The sequence below is a fragment of the Watersipora subatra genome, chromosome 4, assembly GCF_963576615.1.
Source record: "Watersipora subatra chromosome 4, tzWatSuba1.1, whole genome shotgun sequence".
In the NCBI taxonomy this organism is placed as follows: Eukaryota; Metazoa; Bryozoa; class Gymnolaemata; order Cheilostomatida; family Watersiporidae; genus Watersipora; species Watersipora subatra.
In genome coordinates, this window is record NC_088711.1 from 6,871,829 (window position 1) to 6,885,119 (window position 13,291).

General features: G+C 37.4%; 1 protein-coding gene across 1 annotated transcript in view; it reads right to left on the reverse strand.

Moving 5' to 3' along the window:
- The window catches only part of LOC137393445 (mini-chromosome maintenance complex-binding protein-like), a 37,894-nt gene that overhangs the window by 12,915 nt on the left and 11,688 nt on the right, over nucleotides 1-13,291 (reverse strand). Inside the window, exons 3-7 of the mRNA XM_068079998.1 lie at nucleotides 7,871-8,044; nucleotides 7,586-7,687; nucleotides 6,787-6,949; nucleotides 5,827-6,007; nucleotides 3,650-3,780 (exon numbers count right to left, since the gene is read on the reverse strand). Coding sequence (XP_067936099.1) covers nucleotides 3,650-3,780; nucleotides 5,827-6,007; nucleotides 6,787-6,949; nucleotides 7,586-7,687; nucleotides 7,871-8,044 — 751 coding nt within the window. The remainder of the gene's footprint in view (nucleotides 1-3,649; nucleotides 3,781-5,826; nucleotides 6,008-6,786; nucleotides 6,950-7,585; nucleotides 7,688-7,870; nucleotides 8,045-13,291) is intronic.

Below are 13,291 nucleotides of genomic sequence, written 5' to 3' on the forward strand. Positions count from 1 at the left end.
GGGAAATCGTATTTCGAGGTATGACTGTACAGCCATATTTCGACTTACGAGCTTAATGCGTTCTGAGACTGAGCTCGTATGTCAATTTACTCGCATGTTGGTACAATTTATTTATATATAGAACAATTAAATATATATTGATTGGTTTCCATACTCTAAAAAATGCAAATAAAACACTCAAAACAAAATATTGTAACAAAAAGAACATGTTGGTTATTGTCCTAACTTACCACATGCTTTCAAAAAGCAACAAATAAAAAATAATGCAAGGAAATGTAATTAATTAAAATGAAAAATTAAATACATACAATAGCAGCTAACGCTAGCATATGCCAGAGAGGGAGATATAAGTTATCCTTTATTACAACAGTTGACTTTGATAAATTTGAATTTTATCAGTCTTAAAAGACAAACTTAGAAGCAAACCTAAAAGCAAACTTTCATTTTTAACTTAACGTAATTAAAATTTCTTCGGCGTTCATAGTTTGAAGTTTCTCGCTAGTTAGCTAAATTTTCCTTTGTTTCGCTTTCACGACTAGCCGGCTGTTTTAAGATAAACCTATCTAAGGACGTTTGCCTTTGTTGCCCTTTCAACATGTCGCGATTAGGACGAACGCAGGTGTCGTCACAAAGGGTTAATGCACGACCACTAGCCAACTTGTCCGAATGTGTATTTTTATAGTTTTGATAGATAGCACCGGCCTTTTCACATAGCATCGTTTCAGTTACGCGATCACCGGCCAATTGTTTATCTTTTATCCAATGCCTGAGCGGTCTCTCCATCAGCGGTCGTGAAGATCGCTGCACCGTTTAGAGACTATGGTTAGTCCTTTTGCAAACTAAATGCCCTGAATATAATCCTTCTGTTTGATAATTGTGGATGTATTTCTGAGCTAGCTCAATCACGCATACACCTTTCACATATTTTTCAATAATTTTCCGTTTAATATCAATTGTTATCATTTGCTTTTTCTTTGCATTATCTTTCATTTTACTGGCAAACTTTCGGTCTACGCACAGTACTGCATTCACATATTTCCGCACTGAAAATCGTGCACAAAAAACACGGTAAAAAAGTATAACCTGAGCAGTTGAAAAATACAGAGTGATGCTGTTCACATAAAACACCTATGGCATACTTGGCAACTGACTCACGCGCTCGTATCTCAAACATGGCTTGTATGTTAGTGCTCACACTTGCTTACAAGCTGGCTCGTATCTAAAGTTTCTCGTACGTTGGAGCACTCGTAAGTTGAAGTATTACTGTACTGGACGATTCAGCACGCAGGTCTTGGCCTTCACACGGATGAGGTTAATTCGTACTGGTCGATCTATTTGTCAACACGATGGATTATTGACTAGGGCCAGTGTGCGTAGTCACAACAAATACCTACACTAAGCGCCGCGATACATTTCGTGTATTCAAGCATTAGACGGTTGAGAGTGAGTTGAGAGATATAGAGAGTTGAGAGATATAGTGAGTTGAGAGATATAGTGAATTGAGAGATATAGCGAGTTGAGAGATATAGTGAGTTGAGAGATATAGCGAGTTGAGAGATATAGTGAGTTGAGAGATATAGTGAGTTGAGAGATATAGCGAGTTGAGAGATATAGTGAGGTTGAGAGATATAGTGAGTTGAGAGATATAGTGAGTTGAGAGATATAGTGAGTTGAGAGATATAGCGAGCTGAGAGATAAAGTGAGGTTGAGAGATATAGTGAATTGAGAGATATAGTGAGGTTGAGAGATATAGTGAGGTTGAGAGATATAGAGAGTTGAGAAATATAGCGAGTTGAGAGATATAGTGAGTTGAGAGATATAGTGAGTTGAGAGATATAGTGAGTTGAGAGATATAGTGAGTTGAGAGATATAGCGAGCTGAGAGATAAAGTGAGGTTGAGAGATATAGTGAATTGAGAGATATAGTGAGGTTGAGAGATATAGTGAGGTTGAGAGATATAGAGAGTTGAGAGATATAGCGAGTTGAGAGCTATAGCGAGTTGAGAGATATAGCGAGTTGAGAGATATAGTGAGTTGAGAGATATAGTGAGTTGAGAGATATAGTGAATTGAGAGATATAGTGAGTTGAGAGATATAGTGAGTTGAGAGATAAAGTGAGGTTGAGAGATATAGTGAATTGAGAAATAAAGTGAGTTGAGAGATATAGTGAGTTGAGAGATATAGTGAATTGAGAGATATAGTGAGTTGAGAGATATAGTGAGTTGAGAGATATAGTGAATTGAGAGATATAGCGAGCTGAGAGATAAAGTGAGGTTGAGAGATATAGTGAATTGAGAAATAAAGTGAGTTGAGAGATATAGTGAGTTGAGAGATATAGTGAATTGAGAGATATAGTGAGTTGAGAGATAAAGTGAGTTGAGAGATATAGTGAGCTGAGAGATATAGTGAGTTGAGAGATATAGTGAGTTGAGAGATATAGTGAATTGAGAGATATAGTGAGTTGAGAGATATAGCGAGTTGAGAGCTATAGCGAGTTGAGAGATATAGTGAGTTGAGAGATATAGTGAGTTGAGAGATATAGTGAGTTGAGAGATATAGTGAGTTGAGAGATATAGTGAGTTGAGAGATATAGTGAGTTGAGAGATATAGTGAGTTGAGAGATATAGTGAGTTGAGAGATATAGTGAGGTTGAGAGATATAGTGAGTTGAGAGATATCGTGAGTTGAGAGATATAGTGAGCTGAGAGATATAGTGAGTTGAGAGATATAGTGAGTTGAGAGATATAGTGAGTTGGGAGATATAGTGAGGTTGAGAGATATAGTGAGTTGAGAGATATCGTGAGTTGAGAGATATAGTGAGCTGAGAGATATAGTGAGTTGAGAGATATAGTGAATTGAGAGATATAGTGAGTTGAGAGATAAAGTGAGTTGAGAGATATAGTGAGTTGAGAGATATAGCGAGTTGAGAGATATAGTGAGTTGAGAGATATAGTGAGTTGAGAGATATAGTGAGTTGAGAGATATAGTGAGTTGAGAGATATAGCGAGCTGAGAGATAAAGTGAGGTTGAGAGATATAGTGAATTGAGAGATATAGTGAGGTTGAGAGATATAGTGAGGTTGAGAGATATAGAGAGTTGAGAAATATAGCGAGTTGAGAGATATAGTGAGTTGAGAGATATAGTGAGTTGAGAGATATAGTGAGTTGAGAGATATAGTGAATTGAGAGATATAGTGAGTTGAGAGATAAAGTGAGTTGAGAGATATAGTGAGTTGAGAGATATAGTGAGTTGAGAGATATAGTGAGTTGAGAGATATAGTGAGTTGAGAGATATCGTGAGTTGAGAGATATAGTGAGCGATGGAAATACTCAGCACAACTTATTATAAACTACAACATCTAGAGTGGGAATTAATTAAATTTGTAGATTATTCGCCGACTCCTTTGTGTCATGTCGATATATTTGTATGCAGAGGTGCAGATTGTATGCAGATTGTAAGTCAGGTTTGATTGTGTACTAAATGAATGCGATGCACAACTGATGAAATGACTGATGACATGGCAAAAATTTTTTTTAACCGATCGCAGCCATTGCCATCACGGTCTGCAGCTAGTATCCTGCGTATCAACAAAGACATTAGACAAGTGATTACTATAGCAGTTAATCAGGAGGCCAGTAGACTACTACTTACTTAAAACAGACGTCGATGATGTGATGAGAGGATTGCTAGAAGCTATGTTGGAGACATGAACAGCGTGTAGCCTCGGAACTAATGACGGGGGTGGGTGGTGGGCTTTTAGCTCTTCAGCACTAAACATCTCACTGCCAGACAAAGTAGGAAGGTTACATAAATGACACATGAGACAAATCGGGAAAATTGGCGACCTGAGCATGCCTCAGCATTTCATAAACAAATATCTCTCAACCCTCAGACTACCAACAAACCTTAAATCTGAGAAAACTACCCTACAGGATGAAAACATTCGATGGCTATAAAAATTCGCGATTTCACGAACAGTCAATTCCGCGAATTATTAATTTCCGCGAACAATTAGTTCTATTTTTAATCACAAGAGAGAATAACTACTGCCTCAAATTAAAAACTAGCCTCTAAGCATAAATGCTAAACATAGTTGAGTTCCAAAACCTTTTTAAAATCATTGCCGGGCTTTGAACTAACCCCATTGCCAATGCATCACATTTCTTTACAAAATTATTCAAGGTTGTCACAAGATATGCAGAATGGCGTCATAGCAAAAATAGCCGCTAGGCAGAAGTACTAAACGTAGCCGAGTTCCAAAACTTCTTTAAAACCATTGCCGGGGCTTCGAGTTTTATTGCCATTGCATCAAACTTCTTTACAAAATTATTCAAGGTTTTCACAAGTTATTCGGCATGGCTTCATCATTGCAAAAACCTCTCCTACAGTCCTTTTACATTGAAATCAACTCCATCAATCCCTAATACCGAAGTTGAGGACGTTAACGATTCTGATCTGGACATTATGGTATGTATTTGATTTGCAGAGCAGATACATTTTTCCATAACTGCGTTAGTTAATTCCTTTGTTTAAAAACTGATCGCTTTTATTAAATACTTCAGCTATTGTTTTTGTACTCCCTTAACACTTATTAATATTTTTTTCATTTTTGTGTTTACTGCAGATTGAGAATGAAACAGCCTATTCCGATTATAAAAACTAGAGACAAATAGTAATATTCATCAAGGCAGGAATATTGGCAGAGAAGCAACCAGTCAACCTAGACCCTTCATCGACAACAACTCCTTGATATTGCTGCAGCAAACATGATTAAATTATATTTCATGTATATATATATTATAATTTATTAAAAATTTGAGCGTACAAATAAAATATTTCAAATACAAATAAAATTTTACAAATGATGAATAGAGTAAATATGAACAGTTTAGTCCATATGGCAGTTGTCTAGCAATAAAATTAAACTGGTACTCTTGATAAGTGAATACTAGCGTATAATGGTGCTCTCTGACTAATTATTTTGGTAATAGCAGCTCTATATCGCTGTCACTGTCTTGAGTAAATGTTAAAGACGATTCTCTCGCTACTACATGGCTGGTAAGGAAGTTATCAATTTCAACTCTTCTCGTGGCTTACTATTGCAAAGTTCTGCCGGTTGGCCAAAAATTTGTGCTCGGAAAGGCGTTTTTGTTCCTTTTTGAAACAGATATATTCTCCTCGTTAGCAGCTGCGGTCACTTCTACCTCAATTTCAAGACCTCCCTGAATGATTGGCGATCTTCTAAGAATGACATCTACCACCCTTGCAGTCATTATGCATCCGTGTATGATAAAAAATCTCTCTCTCACACTAAAACAAATAACGAAGCGGTAGAGATGGAAAAAATAAATATTGTGTTTTACCGAAGAACTGAAGTAAAATTCAACTAAATTAGTAAATGGTTTTGAAAAAAATTCATTACTTACCACAAGTTCTTGGTTCATCAGAGGCCTCCAAATCGATGACTATTCGTGAAAACCTCTGAACGCAGCAAAAAATGTATAGCTTCGCATGATCGACTCGTAGTTGTAAGCTAAATAGAAACCGAAACATGCGGTGTGCGCATGCGTAGGGTTAACTCTATTGCTAACCGCAATAGAGTTAACTTTTCCTAGAGAGTGACAGTGTTCAGTCACGAATAAATTAATCCGCGAATATGCTTGAAAAAGGCATTTGCGCGAAACTTAACTCAACGAATAAATTCATCCTGTAGGGTATAACAGGTTCCTTTATATCTTGTTGATAAACTCGCAGAAAGACAAATGTAAATATACCAATAGATGCAAATATAAGGAAGAAAATTGATGCCCAAGAAAAAAGCTACTGACTCAGATGAAACTAGCCCTAGAGAAGGGTCTGTAGAGATGATTCCATAGACTTCGATTATGCTGTTCAGTTTCATTTTGTTTGCAGCACCGTCATACAACTTGACCATGACCGCTGGGCCAGTCTCTCCCGGCAACGGAAAGTTCATAGACATTCTTGTAGGTAATGCAGTGTTCTGGGATTCTACGAAAGAATACAAACAAGTACAGGGCAGATAGCATGCCACCCGACCGGGTGTGGGCCAATAAATCCACAGGCTATGACATGCATGGTTTATGGAACTGTAGCAACGTTTTGAGAAATCTCACAGCCCTTTTAAATGCCATCAGTGGAAGCATGCAATTCTCAGTCACCATGGGAGTGATGACACCAATCCCAGCATCACACTACCTAGTTGACAGGACAAAGGACTGCTGCCTTGAAGTGGATAACCATGTGAAAAACAAAATGATATAATAATAATCTCGGTCTAAGGGCAATGACTGACATGAATTTTCATCAAATTCGACAGTAACTTTTGTCAATTTAATTTTTAGTTGATGTTAGATCTCATGATTAAACAGGAAGTAAGCAAACAGGAAGTAAGCAATACCACCTCGTAGGGGTCCAGTTATAAACAGGAAGTAAGCAATGCCACCTCGTAGGGGTCCAGTTATAAGCAGGAAGTAAGCAATGCCACCTCGTAGGGGTCCAGTTATAAACAGGAAGTAAGCAATGCCACCTCGTAGGGGTCCAGTTATAAAATTTCCTATCATGATACCTGTACCCATAGGTTATATGGTTAGCCTAAAGTATTGCTTCATCACAATAGATCGATGCCATACCTCAAAACATTTGTCATTAGAAACAATGTATGAATGTGCAAACATGCCCGCATCAATTCAAATAAAAATACTTGCAATTCTTATTGGTGCGCTTGGTTTGTTAAACAGGAAAAGACCAACTCAACCATTAACGAGTACCTGCTGCTCCCACGGTGTCTTCCGAGCGAATTCTCTTACTAGACTCCCATGTATCACCTCCTCCAACTTCCATCTCAACAGTCTCATCCTCTCGACCTCTCTTATAGTTGGCCGCTTTGGATGAACCTGCTGCTCGTGGGGAGAGACATGACGCCTTGTCCTTCTATAAACACCAGCGGCTGATAGTAGAGCGCAGTAAACAGGAGGGATTGGTAAAAGGGTCTTGCAAGGCACAAGTCACTCAGCTATCAGTGCTGAGCAGTTCAGAGCTATGCAACTGTGGATGCAAGGCAAGTGTTAAGGCTCATCTGCACTGCAACCTGGGTAATGCAATGACACCGTCTCATTATTACTCCAGGACGATTTGAACCATCCTAACCGTATGTTCAGCAATATTTACTCAGCCTAACGAGGTTGTCTTCCAACTATGCACGAGCCGAGCCGTAAAACAATATTGTCATCTAATGAGAATTGGGTGTTAAGAATAATGAAATGGCGAATTGCTTAAAAAGGAATCAGCTATCTACCATTTATAATGCACCAAAAGAACAGTAACCCTTAACATATTGTTGACCTTGTCCATTAACAGTGAGAGCACTTGGGTGTAGTTGTATGCAGTATGGGTTTACAAAACATACCACATAAGCTCTGCGTAGCTATCAATGCGATGCTGCGCCAGATCTGTGTACCAGCACAACTTGAACAACTGAAATACGGCTCTAATACGCCATTGTTACGTCGCAGCATATGCAGACCTAAATGAGAGGCGGAACGAACAGTTCAGGACCACATAGCTTACCTGTTTCACCCATGAGCATTCAGCAGGTACAGGCACACAATAGAACACTTCCCGATCTTTAGACCGTGCTCCTTGAAAGTTTGGGGTAAAATTTGATTCGTCCTGAATAACAAAACAGAAAATGTTAACTAATAACCCAGATGGCAATACTATATGGATTGAATACCTTGTAATAACATCCTGCTGATAAACACTGATTGCATGAAGCACAGCAGGAGATAGAAATAGGAATATTTTAACTGGTACATTAAAATTGTAGATAAAGCACACCAAAATAATACATACTGCTACATCTCTGTATCTTCCACAGCAAAGCTTTTTCTCTCCCGTCGACACATTTTCACTTTCAAATGTGTCATAATAGTGCTCAGGGTCAAACATATCCTGCACCATACACCGAAATCGTACCAAACTGTTTGGCTTCAAATCATGAATCGGAGTACAATTTAAACTTGGCACCTAAAATGAGAATTGACCAATACTCTGAGTGAGGATTTACAGCTATGAGTGGCGGACTCAAACATAAAATTATAGACTCGAATGAATGACGACTTTGCAAAAGGCAGTCATACAAGTTCAGCACTTTTTATTGAACTCTAGTTTGACATACAACCCTTGTAGACACCAGGCAAGCGGAATGAACCAGAGAAATGCAGAGTTATCAAATGATCTCATACATGGTTGAAAATTTTTAAAGCTTGACAACAAAATTCACATTACAGTTATTTGGTATCAAAAGATACACCATGTCTTACTCTGCTGTGTTGTAGGTGCCAAATGTGTGGAAATGTGATTACAAGCTCTTAAAAGCTCAAAAATGAACAGTTAATCGCAGCCATCACAAAAACGCCATAGATTGGGGTCCTTCTCCAAAACGGCTCAAATGGGATGTACTTGAACATGATGGCTTCTGTTTACACTTTCATGCAATCTCATTCGTCAAAATATTTTCACAAATATACTTCACGCATTCGATAAAACCATATCTATTGTTTTTACGCGTCTGTTTTATCATCATTGTAATGCTGTCACTTTGAGCACTGATATCTCAAAACCTACTGTAAAAACTCGTTTAATTTTTTAACCTTAGCTCGAAGGAGTGCATATCATCCTCTGATAAACATGACGAGCCTGTTGTCACCTGTGATGGAGGTGACGGTTGAAAAATACTGCAGAAATTGTTTGCACCATTTGACAGGAAGTATGGGTCACATGATCAGATTATGACTAGGTGATTACACCAGGCTGAAACGAAACTTTTAAGTAGCGAGCAACTATATGGGTCGCGATCACAGAAACCATGGTTAAGTCGCAAATCACGAAGTTGAGTTATTCGACTTTGAGGTTCCACCAACTGAATTTCTAATATTGGTAAGGATTTTTGCAACTGGATCAATCAGAGAGTGATCTTTCTGAATTTGAAGTCAGTTTAGCCAATAGAAGTATTTAACCATCCGAAAAAACCCCTTAAAGCCATTGCCATGCTAAACAGGAAGTACTGAAAAATGGCGTCCGATAAAAGAAATCGTTCCTTTTTTGCCAAGTTTAAAGATATCTCTGACATTTTGGACACTTATAATGAGTAGTTTGGTATTCCAATTGATTTCAAAAGCAGTGTAAGTAAAATGAATGACGATATTTTCCTAACGATTCTTATAAGATTATTACAATATTTAATTATTAGAATAATTATTCGATTTTATAAGATTAATATAAGATTTAATTATAAGAATAACTATTCGAATTTACAAAATCAAGTATATAATGACCGATGGTGTGCAATATGTTACTGTTATTATTTTTCTATAGATTTTGTTGATGATACTACGGATGTGCCCAATATCTGCGGTACTGCCAAGCCGTTTTTAATATCTTGCAAAGTTCAGTAATAAATTTTATTATAGATAAACAGCTATTTTTATGACAACCAGCTAAAATATGTTTGGATTTTTAAATTTAGCATAAGTTTTGGGATATAAATACAGAAATCTAGGTAAATATCACAACTTCTTGATATTGGTTGCTATGACGTTTTGAAATGTAAACAAAATTGTGCATTGGTTTTCGTTCCTCAAACTTTAACATCAGTTTTCTCAGAACTATGTTTTCGCAATAATGGTAAACATGCATTCAGTCTATTGACCATAAAATCTGCTGTAATTAAGCTAGAACCTAAATTTTTTTTCGAAATAACTGTGAGTGTTCTCCTTCTGCTAGTGTAGATAACTCCAAATCTCACACACCCGACTTAACCATGGTTTCTGAGATCATGACCCATATTTAATACGGGTTTTCCGGTAGAACACGAAGTGTTTGTCATAAACTAGTGCTACGAGAGGTTTTATATTGAGCCTTTTATTGACCTCTAAATTCATGTGATAACGTTACGTGTCAAAACAATAACCACAATGTTTGAGTATGTCATCGAAAGAAAGAGATACCAAACTACGGTGTGTTCATGATGGCTGCGATTAATTGTTCGTTTTTGAGCTTTTAAGAACGTGTAATCACATTTCCACATATTTTACCCTACAACACAGCAGAGTAAGACACAGTGAACCTTTTGATACCAAATAACTGTAATGTGAATTTTGTTGCAAGTCAACCTTTAAGCAAATACTAAAAAGGTACACCAGTAAACATGCACCATGACAATGTCTGTTCGACAAGCAGTTCAGATACGCTTGTTCAAACTTCAACGAGAAATACAGTAGACTCCTATACAATGCGAATAAGGCGTTCAAAGAATGTCCATGTTATATGTCCATGTTATAGGTCTTTTATTTTATATGAAATGTAGAATACTGTAAATACATGTCAATAGTCTAATCCTTTCCAAGATGGTCCCCAACCCTTTAACTATACAGTGAAAAAACTAGACATAACTTTTTAATTTCATGGCTGTACAGTAAATGTGGTATCATTGGCTTGTATCAACAACTTTCCCCATTTTATCACTTACACATGATTTCGGGTCCGTGATTACAGTAATTTTACATCAAGTTAGGGGAGCGCATACCTCCAATGTCTATTTAAACACATGATTTTCACTTTTATATTTACTAAAAATATTTACTATAATAAAAGCCGTGTCTATCTGTGAGTTTAAAACCAGGGTCAGAGGTTAGAATAAAAGGTCACATTCAACGAGACTCCAGCTTGTGACATTCAGCATGGTAGGTCAACATGTGAATGTAGTTATAGGAGTGTCTTGTGTATGTAGTTGTAGGAGTGTCTAGTGTATGTAGTTATAGGGGTGTCTTGTGTATGTAGTTGTAGGAGTGTCTAGTGTATGTAGTTATAGGAGTGTCTAGTGTATGTAGTTATAGGAGTGTCTACTGTATGTAGTTATAGGGGTGTCTACTGTATGTAGTTATAGGAGTGTGTACTGTATGTAGTTATAGGAGTGTCTACTGTATGTAGTTATAAGAGTGTCTACTGTATGTAGTTATAGGAGTGTCTACTGGATGTAGTTATAGGAGTGTCTACTGTATGTAGTTATAGGAGTGTCTACTGTATGTAGTTATAGGAGCGTCTTGTGTATGTAGTTGTAGGAGTGTCTAGTGTATGTAGTTATAGGAGTGTCTACTGGATGTAGTTATAGGAGTGTCTACTGTATGTAGTTATATGAGTGTCTACTGGATGTAGTTATAAGAGTGTCTACTGTATGTAGTTATAGGAGTGTCTACTGGATGTAGTTATAAGAGTGTCTACTGTATGTAGTTATAGGAGTGTTTACTGTATGTAGCTGTAGGAGTGTCTAGTGTATGTAGTTATAGGGGTGTCTACTGTATGTAGTTATAGGAGTGTGTACTGTATGTAGTTATAGGAGTGTCTACTGTATGTAGTTATAGGAGTGTCTACTGCATGTAGTTATAAGAGTGTCTACTGTATGTAGTTATAGGAGTGTCTTGTGTATGTAGTTGTAGGAGTGTCTAGTGTATGTAGTTATAGGGGTGTCTACTAGTGCTGGGCACGGGTAGTAATACTCGTTGAACTCGCGGGTTTATCTTCTCTCGAGTATCGGGTAATAGAGATTTCGGGTATTACGGTCCTTCGGGTTCGGGTTTTGACTTTCAAGTTCGGGTTTTGGAACACGGATCCGTCGGGTAGTGTTAACAAAAACTCGGTCTATTGCATCCTGCGCTGTTAGTCTCGGACGACAGGGCATCTCTGTGTCATTTTTGCTAAGGAGGCATGACAATGGAGTTAAACGAGTCTTTACTTTAATAGATAGAATAAAATATATCATACCTTATTTACTATGCCTATTAGAAATATTGTAGTCAAGCAGTGATTACTTGTCATTAAAAGGTGAGAAGAAATACTTACATCACATTTTATTTGCGCAATTAGCCAAATCGGCTTCGTAAACAATTCTATGCCATTTTTAATACGGCGCGTGTTCGCTATCACCGATAACACATAGGTCCTTAGTCTGTTTCCGCTATCGCCTTGTTAGAAACAGCTATCAGCGTTGATAGTAGCGGTGAAAATTTAATAACTCTGTTTAAATTGATTACCACAGCTAGCTATGATGGATTACATAATTCATTATAACCAAGTTTTACTAAGCCAACAAGCCTTACTAACGGAAAAAAGCCGATAATGTAAAGTTTTTTATGATATTTGGAGCACCATCTACAAAAAGTCAGAGGTACATAGAACATGCTTAAGTATTAAGCTACCATAGACCCTATCTTCTGCCACCTGTTGACACGAAAATGCCCTGTAGCCCCAGACTATCTTGACTGTTTAACAATCCACCTGTTAACGCTGCGAGTACGAATGTCAGTCAATAAAAACTGTGAAAAATGATAAATAAATTGAAAAGAAATATAATTGCTTTGTAAATTTGAAGATATATCTATTTAGAAAATTTAAATATAAAATCCATATCAATAAACCCGATACCCGAAAAACCCGTAGGCAAAAAATACCCGAGCCTAGCACTACTAGCTACCCGATACTCGAAAAACCCGAACAGAAGGGGACGGGTCTAAACCCGTTGACCAAGAAGTACTCGTGCCCAGCACTAGTGTCTACTGTATGTAGTTATAAGAGTGTCTACTGTATGTAGTTATAGGAGTGTCTACTGTATGTAGTTATAGGAGTGTCTACTGGATGTAGTTATAGGAGTGTCTACTGTATGTAGTTATAAGAGTGTCTACTGTATGTAGTTATAGGAGTGTCTACTGGATGTAGTTATAGGAGTGTCTACTGTATGTAGTTATAGGAGTGTCTACTGTATGTAGTTATAGGAGCGTCTACTGTATGTAGTTATAGGAGTGTCTACTGTATGTAGTTATAGGAGTGTCTACTGTATGTAGTTATAGGAGTGTCTACTGTATGTAGTTATAGGAGTGTCTACTGTATGTACTTATAAGAGTGTCTACTGTATGTAGTTATAGGAGTGTCTACTGGATGTAGTTATAGGAGTGTCTACTGTATGTAGTTATAGGAGTGTCTACTGGATGTAGTTATAGGAGTGTCTACTGTATGTAGTTATAGGAGTGTCTACTGTATGTAGTTATAGGAGCGTCTACTGTATGTAGTTATAGGAGTGTCTACTGTATGTAGTTATAGGAGTGTCTACTGTATGTAGTTATAGGAGTGTCTACTGTATGTAGTTATAGGAATGTCTACTGTATGTAGCTATAGGAGTGTGTACTGTATGTAGTTATAGGAGTGTGTACTGTATGTAGT